Source organism: Cyprinus carpio, chromosome A8 (genome assembly GCF_018340385.1).
Source record: "Cyprinus carpio isolate SPL01 chromosome A8, ASM1834038v1, whole genome shotgun sequence".
Lineage (NCBI taxonomy): Eukaryota > Metazoa > Chordata > Actinopteri > Cypriniformes > Cyprinidae > Cyprinus > Cyprinus carpio.
In genome coordinates this window covers 16,973,328-17,001,077 of record NC_056579.1, presented here as the reverse complement: position 1 = coordinate 17,001,077, position 27,750 = coordinate 16,973,328, and the positions used below count along the sequence as shown (strand labels likewise).

At 37.4% G+C, this 27,750-nt stretch overlaps 1 protein-coding gene across 2 annotated transcripts in view; it reads right to left on the bottom strand.

Moving 5' to 3' along the window:
- Positions 1–27,750, bottom strand: part of LOC109112920 (nuclear receptor corepressor 2) — a 133,834-nt gene that overhangs the window by 40,350 nt on the left and 65,734 nt on the right. For both annotated transcript variants that reach the window (XM_042762543.1, XM_042762544.1), the window contains exons 4-14: positions 27,112–27,289; positions 15,139–15,324; positions 13,449–13,562; positions 11,525–11,581; positions 10,587–10,639; positions 5,890–5,956; positions 5,367–5,539; positions 5,177–5,267; positions 3,905–4,083; positions 1,943–1,997; positions 1,707–1,805 (exon numbers count right to left, since the gene is read on the bottom strand). In XM_042762543.1, the coding sequence (XP_042618477.1) occupies positions 1,707–1,805; positions 1,943–1,997; positions 3,905–4,083; positions 5,177–5,267; positions 5,367–5,539; positions 5,890–5,956; positions 10,587–10,639; positions 11,525–11,581; positions 13,449–13,562; positions 15,139–15,324; positions 27,112–27,289 (1,252 nt within the window). The remainder of the gene's footprint in view (positions 1–1,706; positions 1,806–1,942; positions 1,998–3,904; positions 4,084–5,176; positions 5,268–5,366; positions 5,540–5,889; positions 5,957–10,586; positions 10,640–11,524; positions 11,582–13,448; positions 13,563–15,138; positions 15,325–27,111; positions 27,290–27,750) is intronic.

The window sequence follows — 27,750 nt, the reverse complement described above, 5'->3', positions numbered from 1 at the left end:
AGAAAGTTATAACGAGGAATTGGTTGAAAAGTGAGCCTTTGAGTCTGGACCAATGGAGGAATATCATGGAGGAAATATTCGCAATGGAAAAAAAAAATGACCCATGACCTGAGACTGGAAGCACATAAATGTAAAATACGATGGAGGAAATGGACCTGTTATGTAACTCACTCAAATGTATGATACAAATGGAAGATCTGTATTTGTAGCACCCTACCAGTTGTTATTTTGTTCATTGTGAAAATTTAAAAAATGCAAAAATAAAAAATAATAATAAAAAAAAATAATAAAAGTATTCAGTTCTTAAAAAAAAATAAAAAATTGTTCCAACCCCAAACTTCTGTATTTCACCTGATCAGGATCGCCACATTACAGTACAATTTCCAAATTTTACTTGAAATTTGAAAAAATACATTTCAGCAAAATTAATCTTCCATGCTAGCCATTCGATTCCAAAATAAGACCAAAAAAGTTTTGTTTTTCCTCTAAAAGCAGTAAAATTAGATGTCACGTCAGCTGCCCACATCCCTTATTACAGTGCTGCATGCACACACTCAGTTATTCATGCACAGTTAAACAGACACATACAGATGCACTCATCCACACAGTAACTTGCTTTCTGTTTTTCTGTCTCCCTTTTGTTCATGCTTTCTTTCACTCATCAGGCTCATCCCGCTGTATCCCTCGCTTTCTGTGTTTGTGGCACAGGCTGAGAGCATTTTAATGTGAGCCCATTAAGATCAGGCGATATTTAATGACCCGAGCAGAAACGCTCCAGCAGCAGAAGACCAGTAAAACAAATGTGTTTGGGCTGTGGGCTCATTATTCTATCAGATTTTATTATTGCAGGCAACACAAACACACAGCTCTCTTTCTAACAACTTCACCTCATGCACTCCCTGCTTTAAAACAAAACACAAACATTACATACATTCACGATGCAACAGTTTCGTGAATCTCTCTGTGCGTGATCTTACACATACAGAAATTGAGTGTGTATGATCAGGAGAGAATCACTGCAGACTCTAACAGGGCACAGAGCTAGATAATTATTTCATATATTTTGACCTCACTTTGAGGTGTGCGCCTGTGATACTCATTAGAATCATGCTGATTTATTTTTAATAACACACTCTCATTAAAAAGACAAGCTGAATTCACACGGGCACTATAAAGACTATAATCATGATGAGGTACATGCTGTAAATGAGGAGACAGATCCACAAGCAAATAAACAATGATTATATTATTTAATATAGCGTAATGTCTTAGGCAACATCCTTGAATTTTTCAGGGCTTATGCTGCATTCCATTCAACTCGGAAAGTCATAATTCCAGCTTTCTACTTGGAAAGTGCAATAGGACACCACTTGATGCAGAACTTTCAATTTCAACACTTTTGCAGAATTCTACAATTGATTTTGCAGAGACGTTGGTGACATCATGCAAAATAGCGCCACGTTAAGCATATAACATATCAGTGTTTCATTGTGCAACATTACACAATAATAAACCTGTTTATAATTTATAAAATATCATAAATTATCTTCTGTTGATAATCACACATCTCGAAAACAAATTCTAGCATTGCCGTTTTGTTTCTTTATAAATCATTTTCCAAGTAGGAACATCTCACACCCAACTTTGAATGAAACGCAGCATTAAAGCGTCAAAGGGCATGCTGGGAGATGTAGTCTCATGCTCACCTTGTTTCTGCCTTGGCGACGGTAGCTCCTGCGAACAATGTTCTTGTAGTTCTCATTCTTCTTAGTCAGGTAGTAGAACAGGACACACTCAGCCACCGTCTGTGGGCAGACACACACACACATACAGAGAGCACTTCACTTTACTCGTTCTGCTCATACACTCTCATATTCATGCACACTGCCTGCAGTGCAAACAATGAGATGAAGAGGATGGTATTAATAAAACGCAGGTGTACCTTTCTCTCCAGAAAGGAGGCTATCAGGGCAAAGTTTTTTGGGTGCTGGATAAACCTGCAGTGAGGGAGAGGAGGAGTTGTTATACAGAGCAAACACAACCTTCAAATGCTGTATTTTACAGTTTCATTCTTTCAGTGACTTTTGTGAAGGTGATTTCTTTAGAGTGGCATGCCAGAGTGTTGATTCCTCTAGTAAGGTTCCTCAGTGGCTCAGTAAAAGGTCATGCTTAAGAACTAGACTAGACAAGATCTCTCTCACTTCCTTTTGCTGCTGACCTCTGCGTCATGACCCAGATATTTACAGAGCCTCTGCCACTCTCAAACCAAATCTGATGCAGATTGGTAGAAAACAAAAATAAAGTTCTGGTAATTGAATTTCTGTAATTAGGCAATTGAACTCTGTATGCAATTCAGGTTATTGTATTTGCAGGTGATAAACCAGTATTAGTGAATTTCTTTCGCAACAAGTCTCTGCTAGATATTTCAGCTGAACGAATTTTCTCAAGCATCCTTTTTGGTTAAAGTTAAGTGCATTCATTCAGCAGACATCTTTGCCTGTTCCGGCTTATCCACATTATGTGCACAAAATCAATGCTGACACAATTAATACTAGGGGTGGAAACCACAAGATACCTCACGATACAATACGATACATGGCTTACGATACCGATAATACCAATTCTGTGCATATTCTGTAAAAATCGATATATATTGCTAGACAATCCTATAATTATACATCACAATATCTGTCTATGAACACAAAATGTCTGTGAAAAGGTTAAGTGCAGGCTCTCTTATTCAAGTCCAAACTGCTGAAAAGTTTCTGTCATCATTTACTCACTCTCAAGTTGTTTTAAACCTGAATGAGTTTCCTTCGTCTGTTGAACATGAGTTATTTTGAAGAATGTGGGTAACCAAACAGTTGCTGGTCCCCAGTGACTTCCACAGCATTTTTTTTCTCCTATAAAAGTCAATGGGGACCAGTCACTTTTAGGTTACCCATATTCTTCAAAATATTTTCATTGTGTTCAGCACAAGAAAGAAATTAATTCAGGTTTAGGACAACATGAGAATGAGTAAATAATGACAGAATTTTAATTTTTTTGGGTGAACCACCCCTTTAAATGACAAGAAGCAGCATGTTTAGTACAATTAGTCTGCTGTCGCTTTAAGAACTGAAGACATCTATTATACAGGCAGGTTTTTCTCTCAACTGTTTACTTTCACTTTAGACATAACCAAATGTGCTTATATGTAAACCTTGTATGTTTTTGACAGTATTAGCACATTCAGATGCAAAAGATAAGTCCAGTAATCAGGCGCTGTTTGTCAGGCTTTTTTAGTGTGCGCGCACTTCAATTGTACAGTACATGCTCAGAAAAAGCGCATGTCAGAACCGCATGTGAATTAAATGTTTAACCAGCAAACACATGCAAATAACGCAGTTCTTGCATACTGCATACTCTTTTGCATATGATTTTGTTTGTCCCATCGATGGTATAAAAGCCGAAGTGGGTCCAGATTTTGGACTTAACGTAGCTGGTACATCTATTATTTTAATTACACTGCTGTCTGCCATCCCGTTAAAAACCTCTTTTTTTAGGCTAGTTAACGTATGTTTCACAATTATTGCACTCATATTCTATTGTGCTCCGTCTGTTTTGTGCACATATCACCTATTAAAAATATATTGATATATCGTACAAACTCAATATACCGCCCAGCCCTAGCTTTCATCAGCATCAGCACATTGATGTAGATTTCAGCTGTTCACGTTTCACCTAGTGCTGCACCACTAGCCAACAATCAAACACAACCACATGCACACAAACTGCTGAGCTCTTGAAAACCAGGAGAGAGATGCTAAACCACATGCTGATGCATTTTAGTACCGATTTCGTAACTCCTCGTTCCTTCAAGCAAAATCAACATGCACATCAATGCAATGAGGACAGAACGTACTTCTCACGGAAAGTGTCCTTCTCCTGTTCACTCCACATGTTCATGACCTGTCTGTCTTTGTAGACCTTCATGGGATCGTCCATCAGCCCATTCATGTTGATAAACTTTATCCTCTGCTGCTCAGCATCAAACAGCATGGGAGGAATCACAGCTAACTGACGCATCTGCTTCTCTGAGTTCTGCAGTGAGAGAGAGAGGAAAAGGCAGTCACAAATATGAAATGAAAATAAATATGCGAAAAGAAAACGAGAAACAGTAATGCCAAAAGCAAGGCAGATACAGTCAGCAAAAATGTGGCCACTGAATCTTATGTCTCAGTTTAGGAAGTGCATCAGCCACAAAACCCAACTAGTTGAATAAGAGACCTTCAGTTGTTAATTCACTTTGATATTTTGTGCACTTTTTCCAGACACACATAAACAATCCTTTTACATTCAAGAAAATGCTTGTCTATTGAGTATAGCAACTATTTTGTGCACTTTTTCCAGACACACATAAACAATTTTTGGTAACATACACAATACTGTTTCATGTTTGGTAAGACAATTATGATGTTTTTGAAAGAAGTCTCTTATGCTCATCAAGGATGCATTTATTTATATATATATATATATAATATATATATATATATATATAATATATATATATATATATATATATATATATATATATATATATATATATATATATATTTTGTTTTTTTTTTTTTTTTTTTTTGATGGAAATCTTTGTAATACAAATGTTTTACTGATACTTTTAATCAATCTAATGCATCCTTGCTGAATAAAATTATTTCTTTAAAAAAAACTTACTGTCAAATATTTAAAAGGTAGTGTATAATATATGATTTTGACTTCTATTTTATTAAACAAACCAAAACAAAAAACTGCTTGCTTGTCTATTGAGTATAGCAACATTTCTCTATGAACAGTCAGTGATGATAATAATTCCACAAAAAAATGTTTGATTCATTCACCAAATTCTCACTAAGTTAATTCAGTGAATGATTCAGATGGCTCAATTTATGAGTTGTTGATTTATTAAAAGAGCGAGCTTAATGTATGAGAGTCACTCGTATGTGAATTAGATTAATGTTTTGAATGCACAACACAATATGAAGAGATGTGTCTTGACATTAATTCACGGTACAGAGTGTTTTATCCACAAATTCACAAAACTGCAAGCTCACAACTATGGTAAAATGTATTCTCCTTCTATGGTGCTGCAGATTTGGTACTGAAAAGCAATGCAGGAAACAAGCTCAAACCCTACCTCTTGCTCTGAGATTCCGTCGATGATCTCAGAAACCTCATGTTCGCTGCGTGCTGCTGAGGCCAAACCTCCAGTTCGCTGAGCCACTCTACTGTAGTGAATCACAAACATATAGATATAAATATACTTATGAAACCACACATGATCATGCAAATGTCTCCAAAGCTTATAACAACACAAGACCACTCACTTCTGCATACGCTCTTGCAGCTCTCTCTGTTTGCGGATCTCAGGAAACTGCTTTTCGTAATACTCCCGCACTTTGCTCTCTTTGGCTCTGCGGCGTGGGTTATTCTCAATGCGCTCAACTTTCTTCTCCCAGGCCTCCATTAGCTGGTCATAGCGCTGGCAGAATTTCTGTTCCTGAACACACCAGTCAGAACATAAAGGATGAATATCTAAGTCTACATAGTGTATCCTGCAGTAGAGTCATCACGAGAGGAAACATTAGAATGAAAGTAATTAGTGAATGCTAACAGTTCCAGTGTAGTATTCAATAACCCCATTATTCGATAACTACAATTCAACCAATTCAATGACATCAATTCAACCACTCTTTCCTTACACTGGGTTCCTCATTGGGATCCTATGGAAGACTATTCTTGTTGTCTTAGTAGTGAATAAACAAATGTGCCCAATATTCAGGTACTGCGAGCTGCAACAGTGCCATCCTGCTGTGTGTTCTGTGTGCGCATTTGAGTGCTTTCACTTACCCACTGTTTGCGAGCATGATTTCTTCTTTTGAAATACAGAATTAGCTTCTTCCTCATTGCCTGATTTCTGCAAAAGTGGAATACATAATAATTAAGCAACATAAAATGTCACCTCTACACTTCAGCTTTGATGCATCTCATCAATATTTGCATATACAAGAGTAGGCTTGTTGCGATAGTCGGTGTTACCGGTGATACACGGTGTTTAACCCACCTACCGGTCATAGCACTTGACCACCGGCACCGTCCCTATCGTGTTGAAGTTTTAGTCTATAGCAATAAAGCACTTAATTCAGTTAGTGACTACGTGCCTTCGTAATTTAGCGTAAGCGGAACGAGCGCCGCAGTAAAGCAGCAGGTGTCCGATTTCATTTATCATTTGAGGAGAGTGAGGCGAGCTAACTGGCAAAGGATGGCGGAAGATCTGGTTTCAAAGCGAAATGCAAAAGCACCTATTTGGAAATATTTTGGATTCAAACCAAATGCCAACAGGGAACCTGAAAACGTTAACGAGGCAACCTGTAAACTTTGCCTGATGAAAGTGGCATCCGGAGGTAACACTTCGAATTTACACGCACATCTTCAAGCACACCACAAAAAATGAAGCGGCCAAGATGGGTCCAGCGGCAAAAAATCGACCACAAAAGCCTGACACAACAAACACAGCCTTCGATAAGTGGTGCATTTGCGCGATGCACAAAATATAAAAGGGACAGTGCTAGGTGGAACACGTGCAGTGACGAAATACATACATGGTGTGTTAAGTTATTATTCATTTTGCAATAAAGATGTGTGTAATACAAGCGAGTGTCTTATTGGTTTTTGTATTTTTATTAAGAATAAAATAAATTAACCCATGATTAATTTAAACAAATGCTACTGAATTGCCGCTAATTAAAGTGAAAGTAAATTGAGACGTGTGCACGTCTGAACGACCGCATTTTCGGCCACCCGAAATCCCCGACACGCAACCCCGGTGACACCGGGATTACCGTTTTTTTTACACGTCGATTAACCGGTGGAAAAAATCCGTCACCGCAACATCCCTATACAAGAGTCAAAGTGTAAGCAATCTTTGTGCAACAGAAAGCAAAGGCAGTCATATTTTGCATATGTCTAGGACCCAAGATATGGCTTGTGATACCGATATTAACAAACTCTTATTGGGCGATTCCGATATGATTCCGAAATTTTGCCATCAAAATAGATAGTATTTTGATCATTTTTTTAAATCAGCAGAGTTCAAAAACAACTGCATTTAATTATAATTATTATTAATCCTTTATTGTAACATACTTTATTATGATTCATCTTCTAATTTGTTTTTGTATACATTTTAATATTTTTTGTATTTTTTGCAAGTTTAAATATGTATGAGATCTACTTTACTAATGCGGGATTCTTATTTTGATGGGTTTTCTAGTCTACGGAGCTATATGGGTAATGAAAGCATGCAGTTCTTTGGATTTAATGTTTGTCATTTTATTGAGCACCCCCCGAAAAGGCACAATATATGTATATATTTGTTTACTGTTAGTTGTAATAAGTGGTTTGTGTTTTTCATGTTGATGATAATGCAACTGGGAGAGAGTTAATGTGCACTTCTTGTGCTGTGTTTTGTTTAGCTCTTATGGTGATTGTTTTGGATCGAAAAAGGACGCAATATACTTTATAAACCATCAGTAAAGTTTTGGTCATCATTGAGATGAGGTCCGTTACACTTATGAAAGTTACAAAAGTTATTCATTTAAGAATAGTGTGTGATCGTTTGTCTTTTTTTATTTGATTAGCATTAAAGTGCAGACAGCAGCGTTAGGATTATGCAACAGACATTATGAAGCTCAGTGCCTTCACGCAGTTAATTAATAAACAATCGTTTTTTAATTTCAGCCTTTTTCCTTATATAGCCGCATTGCTGATGGTTGTAAACAGTGTTGGGCAGTAACGCATTACTTAGTAACGCGTTACTGTAATTTGATTACTTTTTAGTAACGGAGTAATTTAACGCATTATAATTTTAAAAAAGTAATTAGAGTATAGTTACAAGCCGAGGTCTCTATACGTTACTGCCACGTTACATTGCTGACAGAATGCAGTGTTTTATAATCTAGAGATTGTAAAAAGGATGTAGCACTGTCGAGTCAAGTGCCAGTGGATCAGAGACCTGCTCACTGCGAGACCTGATGCAACAGAGCGCGGCGCGGAGAAGATGGACGAGTGCTGGTGCGAGCGGGTAGACACTCGTGTGTGTGCGGGATGTGGGAGAGTAAAATGATTCACGGGAATATCTAATCAAAATAGAAATATCTAAACATAAAATATCTAAAACAACTAAATTGTTATTCATCTATTGCACAAAAGCAGCATGAACTAATATAAAATATAAACGATTAACAGGCGCAAGCGTATGCAGACTTTCTATTTGGGCTCTAACATGTGTCTGCAGCGTTGAGCAATGCAGTTCTGAACTTTGCATGCTCACGAATCCTCTCATTATAACACACAAATTGCAGACATTATGAAAGATTCGTTATGCATATATGTATTGTGTTATAACAGATTTGTGAGATACCGGTGATCTGAGATGTCTTTTAGAGATTATAAATGCAGCGCTCTTTGCTGGCATTCTGCCAAACCATGCACACAGCAGCCGCTTGATTTAGTTAAAAATAACAGTGTTCTGTGACTGTTGATGCTTTAATAACAAATATTCATCGGGCGAGTGTATGCTGGGATTTCATAAATTTCATGGAGAAAAAAAAGAAACATAACTTGCCCAACACTGGTTGTAAATTAAAAAAAAAAATTGCCGATAAATATCAACGGCCAATACATTGGTGTATCCCTAACCATTAAACCACTAAAAATGTATATAATATAGCTCAATGCAAATTACATTTTTAAATATATTAATATAGAACATGGTTATTTTTAATTGTAATATTATTTTACAATATTACTGTTTTAATGTATTTTTGATCAAATTAATGCAGCTTTGGTGATGATAAGTGACTTCTTTTAAAAACATAAAAATCCTACTGACCTCAAACTTTTGAAGTGTAATATCTGTTTGTTTATTTGTGTGTTTAAGAGAGAGTTAGCTAGCAAGTTACCTAGCAATGTAGGTCAGATTACTTATTTAATTCTCTCACTGCATGCAGATTAATTCTCTCAAATGGCAGAGGTCACGACCATTAATTTACTCACAGCTTGCGTTAATAAGTCCTACATGAGGGTGTGTGCATCTTTCAGCAGTTTGGATAAAAACTGCATATTTATGCCAACATGTCGAGGGAAATCAGCCTGGTATTCATGTGCATTTGATGATACACTGGTGCACTTGGCAGAATCTCTTTGAGTCATTGGTTTGTGTATGTACTTGTACGAGTGAGATGCAGCGTGTAGGTGCAGAGGTGGCACTGCATTACACAGCAGATGGCCTGCAGGATTAGCTGCTGTGCGAGACGTGCTGTAACCAAGAATGTAGCTCAATGCCCAAGATCTATCCACACATCAACTATTACACAAATATTTCCCACTGGTGCTGCTCAGGTTGATAAAAGACTCCTGAGAACAAAACCATCAATTGTGTGTGATCAGATAACAGCTGAAATACATCTTTTTCAAACAATTTGAATGTCTGTAAGTTATGAGGCCAAATAACCTAAAAGATCACAGAATGATTGGAAGTAGGGGATTTGTTAACCACAATAAATAAAGGTATGGTCACATTACGGGCACACCTTCAAAAGAAGGTCCGCTGTCAAATAAGTAGAGTTGTATGAAGTACAGCTCACACCAAAGTCATTTTCAAACTAAGCAGCTTTCTGGTGGTCATCGCGGCGAATCTGACCGACTTGAACACAGGTGCAATCTGTGAACTTTTTCGCATTACGCAAAACTCCACATTGCACGCAATCCTATTAGAATGATGTGATTTCACTTGGGAAATTTTGCTGAGCAACAGTAAATGTGTAAGAGTGAAAGAGCAAATTAGAGTGAAATTATTTTTACATTTTTATTTTATATTTTTGTTTCTCGTTACAATAAATGTTATATTTACCTGTGCCCTTCAGCAAGCAGGAAATATACAGAAAGTGAATAAAGTTTTTCATACACTATATTCTAATTTAAATAAAGATCAATCCTTAAATCTACAAAAGTTATTGATTTCCTCATTTCCGAAACAATGGTAGCTATTAAGAAATGTATTTTTCTAAATCATTAATATATTATTAATAATAACCACAACTTTTATTTTTATCTTATTATTTTCATATGATTTAATTAAAATAATTGTATTATTGTCGGTGCGGAGGCTATTCCGTTTAATTTATCCATGGCACATGATTTTTAATTTTGTTTACACCTAATTAATGTTGCCCAGTGACTTGTTTGCATTATTTTATTTATTTTTTTAAGGCTGTTTTATGTTTGATTTATGTTGAAGTGTTTAATGGCAAGACTTTTTTTAAATCAGGCTCTCAATAATTATATAAAAATTTGGATTTAGATTATTCGGGCAACATATCGGTTATCGGCTTTCATATATAAATAATTATCGGCTATCCGTATCGGCCAAAAATTTCATATCGGTGCATCCCTAGCTAGTAATGAGCTGACAGTGTTGGGGTGCTGTTTTGGAGTTGTTTTTGGTTTTGACGGAAAGACCAAGAGATACAGAAAAATATACTCACATCTTGATATTCTCATGGTACTGCTTGGTATCAGACGGCTGATTATATAAAGGCTGTAGGGTAGACAGAAGCAGTGGAGTTCAGTTTCTCTCACACACACACACACACAGCGGTCACATCAGTGCATCCCAGCTCTGGGAGAACTTCTCTTTTTCTACTGTCCCATTTTTCAAAAAGCCCAGAAACACAGAAAAGAGTGTCTTCTCCAACATTACATCTAAAATCTTCTGCTATCATCATCACCATCACACACTCATTTGAGATGTCAAACGAAGGATTTTTTTAGAGGGAAAACGGACATGTAGCAGTGTCTCTCTTCTGTCACAAAGCATCACAAAGCAGTGGCACCAGAAGGGCTGTTCTATCACCTCGATTATCAATATAGTTGCGCCAAAAGTCTCTGCACAAGGTCAACAGCCATGTTGTAAACAAATAGGCAGCAGTGCATGTAGTCACACACACAGACTCACAGGCTGAAGGAGTTCATATTTCACACTGTGGAGGTAATGTTACAGCAGTAGGTTTTCATACACCTCAAATGCGATGATCGCATAAAATATAAATAAATAAATAAAACCTTAATACATATTTATAAAAGATGAATTAAGATATCAGCTCATTCATTTCAGAAAAAAAACTGCTAAACACTGTGACAAATTTTGAGTAACACTGCAAAGAAAAACAACATTATGAACATGACTGAGATATGTTGTAACAGCAGGATATGATGACACAAACTGAGCACATTCAACGTCAACTCTGACATCATCAGCTGATGAGACACCAGAACTGAAACTGCTATAAAACTAACATATGGACTCTATTAGCATCGGCTGACATCACAAGCTTTTTTAATAGAGAAGACTGATGGAAAAAAGAGGGACGATGAGTGAAAGAAGGATAATGGGAAATAAATACAAGGAGAAATGTGGACTCACCAGCTCCACTCGGGGTCCGAGTCCCTCCAGGATCCGGTGAGCCTCCTCTGCCTTTTTCTGTTAAAAAAACCAGGATAAGCGCACATGTCAGATGTAAGTAGCAAATCACGGAGGCAAAACTTATTATATTCTTAGTAGAAAAAAATAATAAAGAAGGTGTTTTGTAGGTGTTGTATTTATTGATATATCTATAGAAGGAAGACACTCGCTGCCCTCTGCCATCTACCTCTCTCCCCTCTCTCTTTGGGAGAGTGGAGAGAGAGAGAAAGAGGGGGAGAGGGAGAGAGAAAGAAGGCTGGGGAGATAATCCAATTAGATGCAATAAAGAAAGAAGAATCTATTACATTCTGTACTTTCTTGCTCAAATGCAGAGAGAGTGAGAGTAAGAGAGAGAGAAAAAAATAGAAAAAAAAAATAGGTTAGGTGGATATGGTAACAATATTAGCAGATAGCTGGCTATTTTGAGTGGATTATGTGTCTCTTATTTATTTTTCTTATTATAAGGGTTGTGATTTAAATAGCAGATTTAAGTTATGCAATTTAATTGGAATTTTTAAATTATATTTACTAATAACTAATAATACTACTAATAATCTAACTTTAAAATATAAACTAAATCAATCAATCAGTTAAACATAACAATATAATTAAAACATATTTTATCAAAATGCATATTTTTTTCATAATCAATGCTCTCCCTTAATGTGTTTTTGCTACATTTGACTGACATATGTACACACACGTGCTCTTTCTTCTGTATTCTATCCCGTGGATTTCAGAAAGCATCGAGCGCTTCCTCGAAGAGAACAGGAAGGCGTGAGTGCTCTTTGGCAGTATCGCAGCATGAGAGGCCTTAATGGATTAAGAGATGGTGGGTGTGATTAAAAGATCACAGCAGGACCGAAGCCAGAACCACCTGACAGAGAAGCAAATGTACAGACCTGGATACACTTGAGGCAGAGAAGAGTAAAAGCCGGATGAAATTATGATGGAGATACATGAAGCTTTCCAAATGGTGTGTTAAAATTAAGCACTAAAAACACCCTCCAAGACGCATTCAAAAAGGAAAGCCAGTAATCCAATCACTCAAACCTCAGGAGGTGGTTTCAGATGCATACAAGATGTGACATGGCAAGAAAAATAAAATAGAAAACCATAACAAAAAATATGCTACATTGACAAGGGATTCTCAGATGGCCTGATTATTTGATAACTGTCATTTGTTTGCCTTTATAAGCAGATGTTGGCAGATTATCACAACCAAATCTCCATGCTTAGTATATCTGCTATAAAAGTAATTGGGGTTAATTTCCCATTAAAAATAGATGCAGAAAATTTGATTGGTGTCAATTTCCCAATATATCTAGATATTATATCCATATATATATATATTATATAGATATATTATATCGGTAATATATCTATACATAGACTCTAAATAGATGGATATAGTTTGAGACACTTTGGGGTTTTAAATTGATCATTATCACTACGAGGAGCCACAAGGACTTGACACTGGTGAATGCTGCAGCATACAGTATGCTGAGTGACTCTCCATGGCTGCGTCTAAAATTCCACACAATCCATAGCATATAGTATGTAAGCTTAGGAGTAGTGCAACCTAAATCACAGTGTCTCAAAAAAGTATTTCGAAGGAGCCTGAATGGTATGCTATTTGCACTGACATTTCTAGATTTTCTGGGTCAGTTCACCATCAATCGATAGCAGCACCTCATTACACATTTAACAGCTCGTTTCTCTCATTAAGATCTGTCACAGCTGTTTGACCTACCTGCTTCTGTTCAGAGATGAGCTTCTCTGAACACCAACATTCATTTAACATTTGTGTGTACTTGTCTAATGCAATATATATGTGCATATATGTAATTAGATGCAGTATGTACAGTGAGTGTTTTTTTCTCACCCTGTTTTCATCATAGATGATCTGGACAAGGCTGCGGTGTTTGGCTTCACTGGGTGGAGGTGAGATGGTGCGCTCTGGCTCCTGGGGTTTCGCAGCTTCTTCCTCCAGCTGTTGCTAAAAAAAAAAAAAAAAAATACAGAGCATGAAAGACCTTCCTAACAATTCTGACTGCTATAAATCAACAGTGACAAAGGTTAAAACATAAAAATAAGAACTAGGCCTATACTAAAACTCTTAATTTTACTGATGAAATAGGACTAATGCAACCCTGCTAGAATAAGCAGCCAGACACAACAAGAATGCAATATTATGTGAGATAATATTAACACTATCCCCACATCAGAAGCACTGCTAATATCAGAAAAGCTTTCTGATAGGCTGAGGATCACTAATGCTTTAGCAAAGAGAGTCAGCTAGACAACTTAATAGTCAAAGATTGATGATCAACAATAATTTCACAGCTTATACACAGATGCGCACAGAAACGCAGAGGCCCTAGCTCCAATGAAATGCTTGAAGGGGCCTCCGTCTTGCAAGCATAAGCCCAAACTCATATGGATCAGCTCTAGTGCAGGATCAAGACTGTGTGTATACTGAGTTAAAGAAAATAAACAAGCCGTCCCGCCGTCCCGCCGCCCTCGCAGACACTCAAACACATGGTAACTTGATATTCTCACTTCTTCTCTCTTCTCTCCATCACTCCCTCGCTTTATGTTAAAGTTTACTTTACCATTTAATTGCTCCAGATGTTTTAATGCTTGGAAGAAACCTAAGGGGAGAGGAGAGCGATGGATGGGGTCTGTTACCTCACTGAAAAAAGATGCCAAATCTTTCAGAAGAAAACAGTATGAGGTTGAAGGGCAGATGAGGAGAGGTTCATTTTTCTTGGTAGCGTGACTGTACTTATACAACCACTCAGACTCAAAGCCGTTTCACTCCCTCTCCAATCCTCCATCACTCCCTCAATGGACTAGCCCATGGAGCACAGGTGGCTTCGATTTATTGAGCAGCGGTTTGGACATGGTCCAAAACCTCAAGTGAATTAGGGGGTCTGTTTTACAAGCAGACATGGTTTTCTTATATATTTTGTGCAATAAGCATGACTAGAAATATCTGAGAATACATTCTAATGCAACCTTAAAATATCCTTGTAATACATACAGTTACTATTGTGAAAATTAAAAGACATAAAAAAGGTTGAATATACTTGATGCAATTATTCCACTGAAATAAGTGACCTAAAATTATACTGCATTAACACTTGAAGTAGACCACTGAGTAAAGGCACTGCCAAAAAAAAAAGAGAGGGGGAGAGGAAACCGAGAGAGGGAAGGAGACTGAGAGGAAAGAGAGGAAGTGTGTTTGTAGCTGTGTGGCCTGCTGAGGCAATAACCACACAATCATCATAACTCCACTCCACACACACTCATCTACTATTGCTACTACACTAGAGTGTCCAGATTACATAACACTAACTGCACTGTGGATGAAAAGCATCAACTTATTGCAGCTCTGAAAGCTGTACTTAGAAAGAAATACTTCCCTTCACCTAAATAAAAAGCTTTGCAAACTGTCCTGGTGCTTATTTTAGAAGGCCAACTTTTCTTGAAAAAAAAAAAAAAAAAAAAAACACTCTAGGATCCTTTATGCGAGGGTTCAAAATAAATAGGCAAAATGTGAAGAAGGTTACCTGTTTTTTACGCAGTTTACAGATCTGCTGCTCCACCATGGTGATCTCCCGATCCACGCGGTCCATATTCTGGATTAGCTCCTCTTTGGAGAGGCGAGAGGGAACCAAGTCCAGGTCTGGCTCCATGGGCACTGGGCTCACAGGAGAGATGGGTTCAATCTTTCCAATGGAACTGCTGCTGTGCTCCTGTATAAACACACACATCATTGTACTCATTCAGACCTGGTAGACGCTTTATTTTGTTTGTAAAAGTTGTGGTTTCAAATGGTTTTTACTCTAATGAATATTAACCAAACATTTACATTTATAGCTTAGAATCACAACAATTCCACATATGATGACTGATGTTAATTAGTAATATTAATTAAAGGTAAAAATGTTAAGTCACAGAGAGGCACACTAAAACAAGCTGCATCATTTGAGAATGTCCACAGCACAAACAGTGTTAAGAATAGGGCTGGGTACCAAAACCCGGTGCCAGGTGTCCTGGTTTTCCGAAATGGACGTAAGAAGCATGGGTGTCGCTAGCCCATTTTTAGTGGGGCTATAGCGATTAGCTCCATAAACTGTACACAAATTCGTGATGGCCTCAGAGTCAGTCCCCTTTAAATTTCATATGAAAACAACATCAGACTTGGTCTCCTCCCCATCTTTCAGCGTGCTCTTCAATCCGCAGACCGCGGCAGCGCAGCACGAGTGGACTCAAACAGAAACAATCTAGTGTTTATCAATAGATTGTTATAATATATATCTGTGCAGTTCTTTGTCATAAATACAGTTTACAAAAGGTCACAAGGGAGCAATCAGTTTTACCATCTACTGTAAAGTTTTCGAAAATCTAGCCCTTAACACATATGAATGCATACTTTATAAAACGATCATGTTGTTATTTTCATTTGAAAATGTAATATGTAAAATAAAACATATTACAGTGCATGTGGCATACCATACAGTCATTCACAGAACTGAGACAGTGGCAGACAGCATTCAGTCAATTCATTCATTTTAACTAAATATCAGAGTGATTGACAGATATACAGTAGATACATTATATGTGGTTTTGTATTAAACATTGTTTTGTATTAAATAATGACCCAGATCGAGAAATACATGAGGGAAGCACAACTCGGAAAATGAGAGCATTAAATATTTTTAATGTTCTTTAATGTTATCCACCTTTTTTCTTTTTTTTTTTTTTTTTTTTTTTAAGTATCGGTTCAGGCACCATTGAGCCACATGTACCATTTAAAAGTATCAATTTGCCACCGGTTCCATAAAACACCAAATCGATACCCAACCCTAGTTAAGAATTACGTGACAAGGTTTCATGTTTAGGTTTAGGGATTTGAACAAACCCCTAACCTCAAGCATGAGCAATAGCAATAATGATGCATGCCTTGGCAGGCACCACTAATTAATGCTATTCAGCATTTCAAGGTTTTGACATTTTGGGTTCTTGGAAAGAGATACAATGAACTTGTTCTTCTCTCGTTCAGAAATATAAAGAAAAAAAAAAACCTTGCCTACAACACAGTACCGCATAGAGACTGTTATGTGGTAAAACCTTCACCTCTTATAATAAACTGGTTAATGTACACAGCAGATCAGTGGTTAAGGCTACTGAATATTCAGCTAGCTTAAAATGTGCTGAAGAGCCTATGGGTTCATTCTCTCACATGAAGAGAATGTTACATACGAGTAGTGATCAGGGAGAGTGTCTGCTATTCTCTCTCTCACCGGCCCCTCAAAGATTACTCAGGCAGAGCAGCCTGACTAAGTGGACACAATCACCCAACAAAAACAGAACAAGATTAAAAATACAAATAATAATAATAATACAAACAATAATAATATTAAATATAGCTGCAAGCAGCAATTAAGGGGGCAAGCACTGCAGAAGCAAGCAAGACAACAAACATCAGACCAACTGTAGCAATGAGTAATTGAAGTCATTTTAAGAGGATTGTGGTCAAAATGGCTGAAAAATCATACATACTTCCACTAGTAATATGACTTAATGGCTTGTCACTTTTGACCAACAGGTGGTGCTATTATCGAATCTATGTGGTGTGTTCTTGTGTGAGGTGACAATGGCACATACAAAGTTTGGTGTCAATATGTCAAAGCTTTGCAGAGATACAGCCTCAGACGTAATTTGGCATCATGCCTCAAATTTGTTGCGGTGCTTATACAATAACGTTTTGTTTCCATCAACACGAAATCCATACCTTTTTGTCAAAATCAGACAAAAGGTTTTCAACATAAACTTGAATTCCATAACTTTTTGCCAGCATGGTCTGAAGATGTTCTGAGATAATTTTGGTGAAAATCAGACAAACTGTTAAGTACGAGTTCGAAAGTAGGTTTTTCAAACTATTAAAAAATGTGAAAAATCTTGACCGATAAAATGTACATTTTTTGTTTCCATTCGAATCGGCATGAGCCAAGGAATCAGAGGAGAAATAATTTTCAGTCTAAACTTTATGGTTCAAACGTTATTAGCATAAGCATAAGTGCAAATTTGGACAGTTGGTGGCACTAGAGGGATTGAGATAGAGATTCCAAATTTGCTATGGTGACAGATCAGACTGTCCTCTATCGGTGTCCCAAATTTTATAACTTTTCCACAGCGGTTCTATGGGCTGCCATTAAGAAGAACGCCAACAGATACAATAGGTGCCATCACACATTTGGTGCTTCTAATAAATAATCACAACAACAACAACAATTTTTTAACATAAAACTTTGCTGACCATCAGGCTCACATTATATATTAACACCATATGTGTGTTAAAGTAAATAAATTAATAGATGTATAACTTATGGCACAATAGACAAAGTAATCATTTATAATTAAGCATATCGTTATGAAACCCCTGACGATTAAAATGTGTTGCTCCAATTCCAGATTGTCCATGGAAAGAGGGAGACAAAGCTCAAATGTGCAAGGACAGCCTGAGAGCTCTGCTAATGTTCAAAACACATTCCTAGAGGCATTCCAAACTTCAGGTGGGATTTAACACTTCAAAAGGATTTGATAGAGGAGTCACTTTAGGACACAAAGCTATATACACACACTCACTCACTCACTCAACTCTCTCTCACACACACAGGGTAGGATGAAAACTGCCTTGTTAAACCCAGACAATTTCTTTCAAGGACAAGCACTATAATCCTGCCAAGTCTCAGTAACAAGAACCAACCAAAAATCAGAAATGTGTGTATGAGAGTTAAAACTCCAACCAGCTTTACATAAACATAAACCTGAGTGCTATGGATATCCACTGCAGTAACCTTCACACTAAGGTTGGGCCGATGGCTGACAGACATCAAGAGTACGCCTGTGCACCTAATCAAATTTCATTGTGGACTAGTGTCTGTTAAATATTAAACTGCAAAATGAGCAAGTGTGACGCTTGTGTTGTTTTCAGGCAAATTTTGACAGAAATACATTTGTATTGCACAGTATCATGTACTAACGTTTAGGGCTGTCACTAATTATTATTTTGGCAATCAAGTAATCTGATTATTACTGATTATTCGGATAATTAATTTTTTTGTAGTTATAAAAATAGACCTAAGCAAACAATAGCCTTTAAAATGACTTAAAATCAAGCGGCAACCTCCCACTCTCTCTCGTGAAGCCAACACGTAAGTGACTTAAACTAAACTAATTCGTTAACTGGCTGCTAAAGGGAGTCAATCCCAAATTCTGTATAATTATGGGTGTGGCCACTTGAGTGACAGGTGGATTGCTGTAAACAGAGCCGCTTTAATCACATATAGTTATTTAATTGAATCATAGCGTCTGTGTATTCACAATAGCATTACGCTTTATTATGATTTTTAAATGAGTTTAATAAGTCACGCAGTCTTGGAAGACGGTATAATAATGATTTTCATAGATTCTTGTTTCTGTGGAATTTGCCACTTCCGATATGATGTGAGATTAATATTTTGCAGATTACCTGACACAGGCAAAATGCAAATCAAGGATATTTTTTAATAGAGTACTCAAATTGAATCGAAGAATTGTGACAGCCCTACTACACAGAAAAACCTTGAGTGTTGAAATCCTGGTGTTAATGACAAAGAGTTAAGAGTAAAAGTTCTAGTGTTGAATTACAAGGGATTAACACAGCTAGTGTAAACTGGAGAAGTTACAGAGAGTTACATTTTCATAACACTGAGTGTTATTATTTACATCCGGGATATTTAAGTGCCTAAACCAGCTGAGAGATTTCTCACAGATGGCATTTTCTGACTTGTGATGCAGAGCATACAAGGACGGAAAACACAAAAGTTAAGTGTTTTATATAATTTATAAAATGTATTTTATAATATCATATTGTTTTTTAACAATATTTAAGTGCTGTGTATGCCTAAACTTTTCTCAGGAACCATTTCATTCACCCGTGACAGACAAGGAGCTGCTTTAAATGCTGACAGTAATTGTTTTATCTCATTTATAATATGTATTTGAAAACATATTGATTTACAGTAGCATTTATCTGCTGTGCGCTCATAAACCTTTTCTCAGAAAGACATTTGCTTCACTAGGAGGTTGACAGGGAAACCCCAGAAGTGTTTTACTACCAGTAATCGGCCGATAATGGCTTTAAATGTAAATATCGGCCTCAGCCCAATATGAAAAATTATGCCGATATGTCTTGCTGATAAGAGGAATACATTAACTCACATGTGCTCAGGGTGTGCTAGTAATTAGATCACGTCAGCAGTGTGGCTCATTCTTGAAGCAAAGTTTTGTCTGAATGATGATTAGATTGACTGTTTTGTATCGCTGCATTTAATTTGTGAAAGCACGTACAGAATGATGCGTTCAGTGTATGATAGAGTAAACAATAATAGCATGTGCAGTGGCAGCAGTGACAGCCTCCCCCAGGTCCTAACACCCTTTCGGGAAGGAGTTTTAATCTGTAAGGGGCGCTGTTGGCCTCCTAATTAAATTAAAAGTAAAATAGCCAACACAAATAACATTTAGACTGTTTCTGATTAAATAAAGCAGCAATTGATGTCAAAATAATGAGTATGTTTTGCTTTAAAGGTCAGAAGCTATAGCTTACATGAAAAAAAGAAAAGAAAATTTGCAAACATGACACTTGTAAATTAAATAATTTTATATATACTGATTTATTCATTAATGTGTAATGCAGGGATAGGCAACTCCGGTCCTGGAGGGCCACTATCCTGCAGAGTTTATCTAATTTACACAAAGTATTTATAATATCATATCCCGCCCTCATAAAAATTTAATCACCTGCCTGTATCTATCTAGTAATCCCGAAAACACTGATTGCCTTGTTCAGGTGTGTTTAATTAGGGTTGGAGCTAAACTCTGCAGGACAGTGGCCCTCCAGGACCGAAGTTGCCTATCCCTGGTGTAATGTTTTATTTTTTAAACAAATCATAAACGTTACAATTTGCAATTAGACGGATGTACTGTTACTTCCTCTACTGTCAAAAATCTGGGTGTTATATTAGAAAGTAACTTGTCTTTTGAAAATCATATCTCCCATGTTACAAAAACAGCATTCTTCCGTCTTAGAAACATTGCCAAGCTACGAAACATGTTACCTCAGGGCTCCAGACTGCGACCAAATGGTCGCATTTTGCGACAAAATTTGAGAGTGTGCGACTGAATTTTACATCCAGTCGCACATGTGCGACCAGTAAATTTTGCCTCCCCCACCCTCCGTATTTTTTTTTATACATTAAATGTGGAAGGGGCACGTCAATGATCAATGAAATGAGCAATGATGTAATTAATGAGTGGGGAGCGAGCAAGCAAGCAAGCAAATTGATTGAGTGATGCCTGTCTGTGAGGCGGCCGATTATTATGAGAATAGTGGGTGGCCTGTGTAATTTGATTGAATGTGTGGAGGGGGAGGGGGCCCTAGAGATAATCGAGCGCGCGGGTAGCGTAAACATCTGTGGGAAGGAAACGGAGACAAATATAATCTGATATGTGCGTGCTTCAAGCGAACTATTGATTCGTTCTTCCGACCTGCGGCTAGTGTACCAGTGCCAGAGTCTACAGTGTCACCGTCGGATGATGATGCAGAGTCAGAGGTTGGTGTGGCGAAAAAAGCCCGTACTCAACATTTTAGAGAAGATTGGCTGAAAGAATTCAGCTGGCTGAGGTACTATAAGCAGTCGAACTATATGAATTGCGAATACTGCAGCAGCTACCCCAGAACTGCGGCGAACACAAAGTTTGCCGATAGTACAGGCACTTCGCAATTTACACGCAATACACTGATTAAACACAATCTCAGCCTAAAGCATTGAGTATGCCGTGACATATTTATAAATCTAATGGTTGTTGATGACTATTTGAATTGAATTCTGCCAAAGTGCGTGCTTGTATGTGTTCATAAAATGCGGAACGTTATGTGTCTGCTCATGTCTGAAAATAATATATGAAAAACTTAAAGAATTTTACATATAAACATTAGGCTATAGCTTATATTTCTTTAGTAGCTACATTTTTAAATGAATGTAAAAACTAAAATGAATTGTAAAACTGAAAGTTATTTTTTTTAATTGTGTTCAGCATGGTGGGCCGCATTTGAATTCGTGACGGGCCGCATGCGGCCCGCGGGCCGCGGGTTGAGAACCGCTGGTCTAGAGGAAGGGTGGAGAAGTTCATAGCCCAAGTTGCTTGAAGTCCAGTGTTAAATTTCTACAGTCTGTGATGATTTAGGGTGCAATGTCATCTGCTGGTGTTGGTCCATTGTGTTTTTTGAAACCCAAAGTCACTGCACCAGTTTATCAAGAAATTTTGCTTCCTTCTGCTGACCAGCTTTTTGAAGATGCTGATTTCATTTTCCAGCAAGATTTGGCACCTGCCCACACTGCCAAAAGCACCAAAGGTTGGTTAAATGACAATTTTGTTGGTGTGCTTGACTGGCCAGCAAACTCACCAGACCTGAACCCCATAGAGAATCTATGGGGTATTGTCAAGAGAAAAATGAGAAACAAAGAGACAAAAAATGCAGATGAGCTGAAGGGCACTGTCAAAGAAACCTGGGCTTCCATACCACCTCAGCAGTGCCACAAACTGATCACCTCCATGCCACGCCGAATTGAGGCAGTAATTAAAGCAAAAGGAGCCCCTACTAAGTATTGAGTACATGTACAGTAAATGAACATACTTTCCAGAAGGCCAACAATTCACTGAAAAAATGTTTTTATTGGTCTTATGAAGTATTCTAATTTGTTGAGATGGTGAATTGGTGGGTTTTTGTTAAATGTGAGCCAAAATCATCACAATTAAAAGAACCAAAGAGTTAAACTACTTCAGTCTGAATTACAGTTGAATTACTCAAATAAATGAACTTTTCCATGACATTCTAATTTATTGAGATGCACCTGTATATTATTATTTTTTTCTAATTTATTGTGATGAACTTTTATATTATTTTTCATATTTTATTTTTGGTTTTTTTTATGATTTAATTTTCTGTTTTGGGTGAACAATTATTGTAATGTAATTGATACTTGACTCTGACATTTCACCTGTTAATAGTATTATGTAATATCCCCCACACCATTACACCACCACCAGCCTGAACCGTTGAGACAAACAAGGATGGATCCATGACTTCAAGTTCTTTACGCTAAATTCTGACCCTACCATCTGAATGTCACAGCAGAAATCGAGACTCATCAGACCAGGCAACATTTTTCCAATCTTCCACTGTCCAATTTTGGTGAGCCTGTGCAAATTGTAGTCTTCGTTTCCTGTTCTTAGCTGACAGGAGTGGCACCCGGTGTGGTCTTCTGCTGCTGTAACCCAACTGCTTCAGGGTTCGACGTGTTGTGTGTTTAGGGATGGTATTCTGCATACCTTGGTTGTAACAAGCGGTTAACTGAGTTACTGTTGCCTTTCTATCATCTCTAACCAGTCTGCCCATTTTCCTCTGACATCAACAAGGCATTTTCGTCCACACAACTGCTGCTCACTGGATATTTTTGCTTTTTCGGACCATTCTCAGAAAAGGTTCTGCGTGAAAATCCAAGTAGATCAGTAGTTTTTGAAATACTCAGACTAGCCCGTCATGCACCAACAACCATTACACGTTCAAAGTCACTTAAATCCTCTTTCTTCCCCATTCTGATGCTCGGTTTGAACTTCAGCAAGTCGTCTTGACCACATCTAGATGCCTAAATGCATTGAGTTGCTGGCATGTAATTGGCTGATTAGCAATTTGTGTTACCAAGCAATTGAATAGGTGTACCTAATAAAGTGGCCGGTGTGTGTATGTGTGTGTATGTATGTGTGTGTGTGTGTGTATGTGTGTGTGTGTATATGTGTGTGTATATGTGTGTGTGTGTGTATATGTGTGTGTGTATATATATATATATATATATATATATATATTATAAATATATATACCCATATAATATAACCCAGTAAGCAAATCTCAAACTACCAAACAACGAACACCCTGGGATCACTCGCAATGTCTTCAGAATCCATTGTTCATCCCAGGATAGATGAGCATTAGCCTGACGAACTTTAAAGATTATGTGAAGAACACGTAAAATCCAGATCTGAGCTCTGACTTAACACATTCATGAATCATGGGCTGTCAAAGTAACAAGTCATATGACACTCTGAGCTGTAACAAGCCATTTAACACAGATGTGCTGGTTCACACCTGTCAGAGTGCTGCAGGTATGCTGCAAACGGCACATACACTAGTGTGTGTGTGTCTGTGTGTGTGAGAGAGACTCTTCTCCTCCCTGAGCTTTCAGTTCCACTCGCTCAGTTTCATGAGTGTCATTGAGTGTGACAGCTCTTACATAAAGAGGATGAGTGATTTCCTGTGTCCACTTTGACTTGGGTGTCCTTTCAAAAGTCCCGCTCTCTGTCTCTCACCCGAGCATGCTCAAATCCTGATGTAAATATCTTCAACAGCTCAACGGTCTCATCTAGTTCAGCTCCATTACTAATTCATTACTGCTGCATAATGGCTTCCACTTACACACACACAGTTCTGCCTCTAAGCCCTATATTGTCATGGCTGCTAAAAATACACAAAAGCTTTAGGAGGAAGTCATAACAACTCAGCACAACATCTCTGGATCGGGAGTGTAATCACACTGACCTTAGTGAAAAACACACAGCTTGCTTTAGGGTGTAATCATTCTGCCCTTTATATCATGCCACAAGCAGGAGGTGTGATCACAGTGACCTTAATCCTGTTGCACACACAAACTCAGAGATGTACATTAAGGGGTGTAACTCAGCTGTCCTCAACACACTTTAACACAAACATTTTCCTTTTAAATAAACAGCTTATTTAATCCTTTCAAGACCTGGACAATAACCCCAGTGTATTTATGCTGCACATTTAAATACCTGATAAATAAATCTAAAAGCTTTGCTTACACAGCAAACTCTAGTGAAATATCTAGTGAAAGAAGCAGTTCTAAACTACAGGCTGCAAAAGTCAAGACCCCCTTTTTCTTATGCTAAAAAGTACTTTTCCCATTCCCAGGGTCTGGATTTACAAAATAAAATTCTTAACAGCTATGAAGTTAAGAATATTTTGCATTCCCAACAACATTTTATAAGATTTTTCTCTCTTTGCTTAAGATTTTCCAAAGACAAAACTGTAGAATTAGAACTCCTGCACACTTGGCAAAAACTGATACAGCCTGGTAACACCTACAGTTGTAAAGTACCAGAAATGGATCTCACATGGTGTGAGGCAGCAGTATGTTGTTATAGAGGCTGCATATATTCCACCTACACACACACACACCCTTCACAGAGCCCCTGACCTAGAAAAGAGAGTTCCTAAGAAGTTGCAGAGTTATTCCAAACATCTGCCTGTGCCGTTTACCGTTACACCACATAAACATTCATTCCCACACAACCCAACAAAGAAAACCACAGCTACAATGTCAGAGGTTCTGGTATTACTGACATAACTCTTTAAGATGCAATCTTTTAGAAACTCACAAACCAAACAGTATCCACACACATATGCCGGTTCCCAGCAGGCCTGTGTGGTGGTAAATGGCAGTGCTGGCCGGAATGATAAAATGCAGGCCAAAAGGAAACTGACAGGCTGATTTACGAGGCCAATAAATATGGACTTAGTGATAATCTGCTGAACAGACTTATTATTGCTCTCCTCTACAGTTGGATTAATCCACATACAGCATGCAGCATCCTTTCTAGCCTGATCCCACCAAGCCTGAGGATTCGGAGTCAGTTAAAGCTCTCGTCTATCAGCCAATCCATCTACCATATAAGCAGATATATTAGTGATTCGCTGACATATCCGCTGATAGACGTGGCTTTCAAACACTCCTGGTGTGTAGATGTGTAAGCACTCAGTGAAGAGCATGAAGCGATGATCATTGTAGCCAATCACAGACATATCTGTTGAATGCTTGAACACAATGACCAATCAAAGGTGTTTAAGAATCCACTCTAAATGTGCTCAAACTGCTAGCGGGAAATAATAATCTCATAAATTGTAGCTTGATGCTATTGTTAGCGCTATAGCAGCTACATAACAGGTGCGGTTCTTCTTCATAATGCATTTTGTCATAATAATTCAAAAAAAAAAATGTTTTGTTGTATTTTTATATTAAGATTTTTGATAGTAGTTGGGTAAATGTATACTGGGATTGAAGCGATTGGTAAACCTTTTAATTACCGAACAATGGCTAATAATGGCTGAATAAAAACAAAAGAATAATGATAAAAGAATAATGCAGATAATGTCTCATACCTGGCCGATGTGTGAAAGGCTCGTTTCGTAAGAAAAATAGAATCATGAATGAGGCAGTATTCGGAGCCAAACATATGGAGACAGCACACAGGAGAGCTTACAGGACAGTTTACAGGAAATCACAATGGCCATAAATCAATTTTATTAGCCTTCTTTAAAAACACACATGACATGGCCTTTGAAAATACTTCATAAAATTCACAGTTTTACAGATTGTATTATAAATTTTCAAATGAAGCATTAGCAGACTTGTGGCTTTAGCTTCATTATGTTTCTAAAATCATATTCTACATCAACAATTTTTTTAATACATTTAAAAAATATGTTTTTAATATTTTTATTTTTGTTTTTATGTTTGCGCTTATATATCTTTATTAAAATAACAATCTAAGTAATTCTGATTCTTGAACAGTAAACTTTGAAGTGTCAGCTTTGTGAACATATGTTGATTATGTATCTAGTCAGAAAGACTAATGAGCAGAAACCTTTTTATTTTGGGTATGTCATTAGTGTCTCCATGCCGAAAATGGGGATATACTGGTAAGGGGTTAAACCTACCTGAAAAAAAATTACTGGACTGTTAATTTAATTTGTATCTTGTTATTGTTTTTGTTTGTGCTATCGCTTATTTAATTGTTCTAATTGTCTTTTTTAGTTAAAATAAATGCAATTCTGAGTTTGAGTACACGTGATACATGGGCAGGGAGGTTTATTCATCGGGTGGGGGGGGTCCATGGGAAATAGTCCTGCCACCACAGCTGGAAAAAATCCAGGGGGAACCACTGCACTGTATGTATTCAATAACCATTGATTCTTAGTTATTAAGTGATTTAGTCAAGAGCAGTGAGTGATTTTCTCTCTTTTGTTTTTTGATTGACATTAATGACACAGACAGCAGTAGGTTTATTAGGCTGCTGTCTCTTTAAGACCGAAAATACAGATCCAATATACTGACTTTTTTAGTGTTTTTTTATGACTTTAAATTACTGACATATATGCAGTTTTTATGCATGTGCCTGCAACCCCAAGTATTCTTAAGATCACTATCTCTACACTTCACTTGAAAAGTAGATCACAGATGATTTCAAGATCAATCACAATATAAAATCATCAGATCACCCACACCTACATCTGGGTATTAACATCTATGCTGATGCCCATCTGGAAAAAAAAAAAAAAAAAAAAAAAAAAAACAAACCTTTGCCATTTCCTCAGCTCCACACACATTGAGGGACTGACGATGGGTTGAGTGACGGATAAGAGAATCCGCCCCGATTTCCAAGCGAGGACGCTTCATCTCGGAGTACTCCACTTCTGATTGGCTGCTGGGATCATGTAGGTAAATGTGTTCATATCGGATGTGGGGCTCTTGACCTCTGTAGGGGAAGAAAAGAACAGGAAGAGAAATGAATAATGCATAAGATACAGACATCAGTCTCATCAGAAATAATGTCAGGATTAAAAGGTTAACGAACCAGTTTCACCTTTTTACAAAAAGTTGACATTTAATAGCAGTTACAATATCAGAACATAACCTACTTCAGATGGGTGAATAAGATTCCAGTAACACAAAACACTTTAAATTCATAAAGAAGGAAAGATTTGATTTTATTCACTGGGAATTAACAGGACCATGAAAAACATGGGTGTTTCATACAAACCATTAACAAGATTTTAGTAAGGCTGCAATACCTACAACAGCTGACTTTAAGTAATAATCATGATGTATTTATTCAAACAAATGAGGGAAAATACATGTCTCTATAAAATCTACAAGATAGAATACAGTGATTTGGATGACTGAGAATCCCCATAGACAAACTAACAGCAGAGCTAA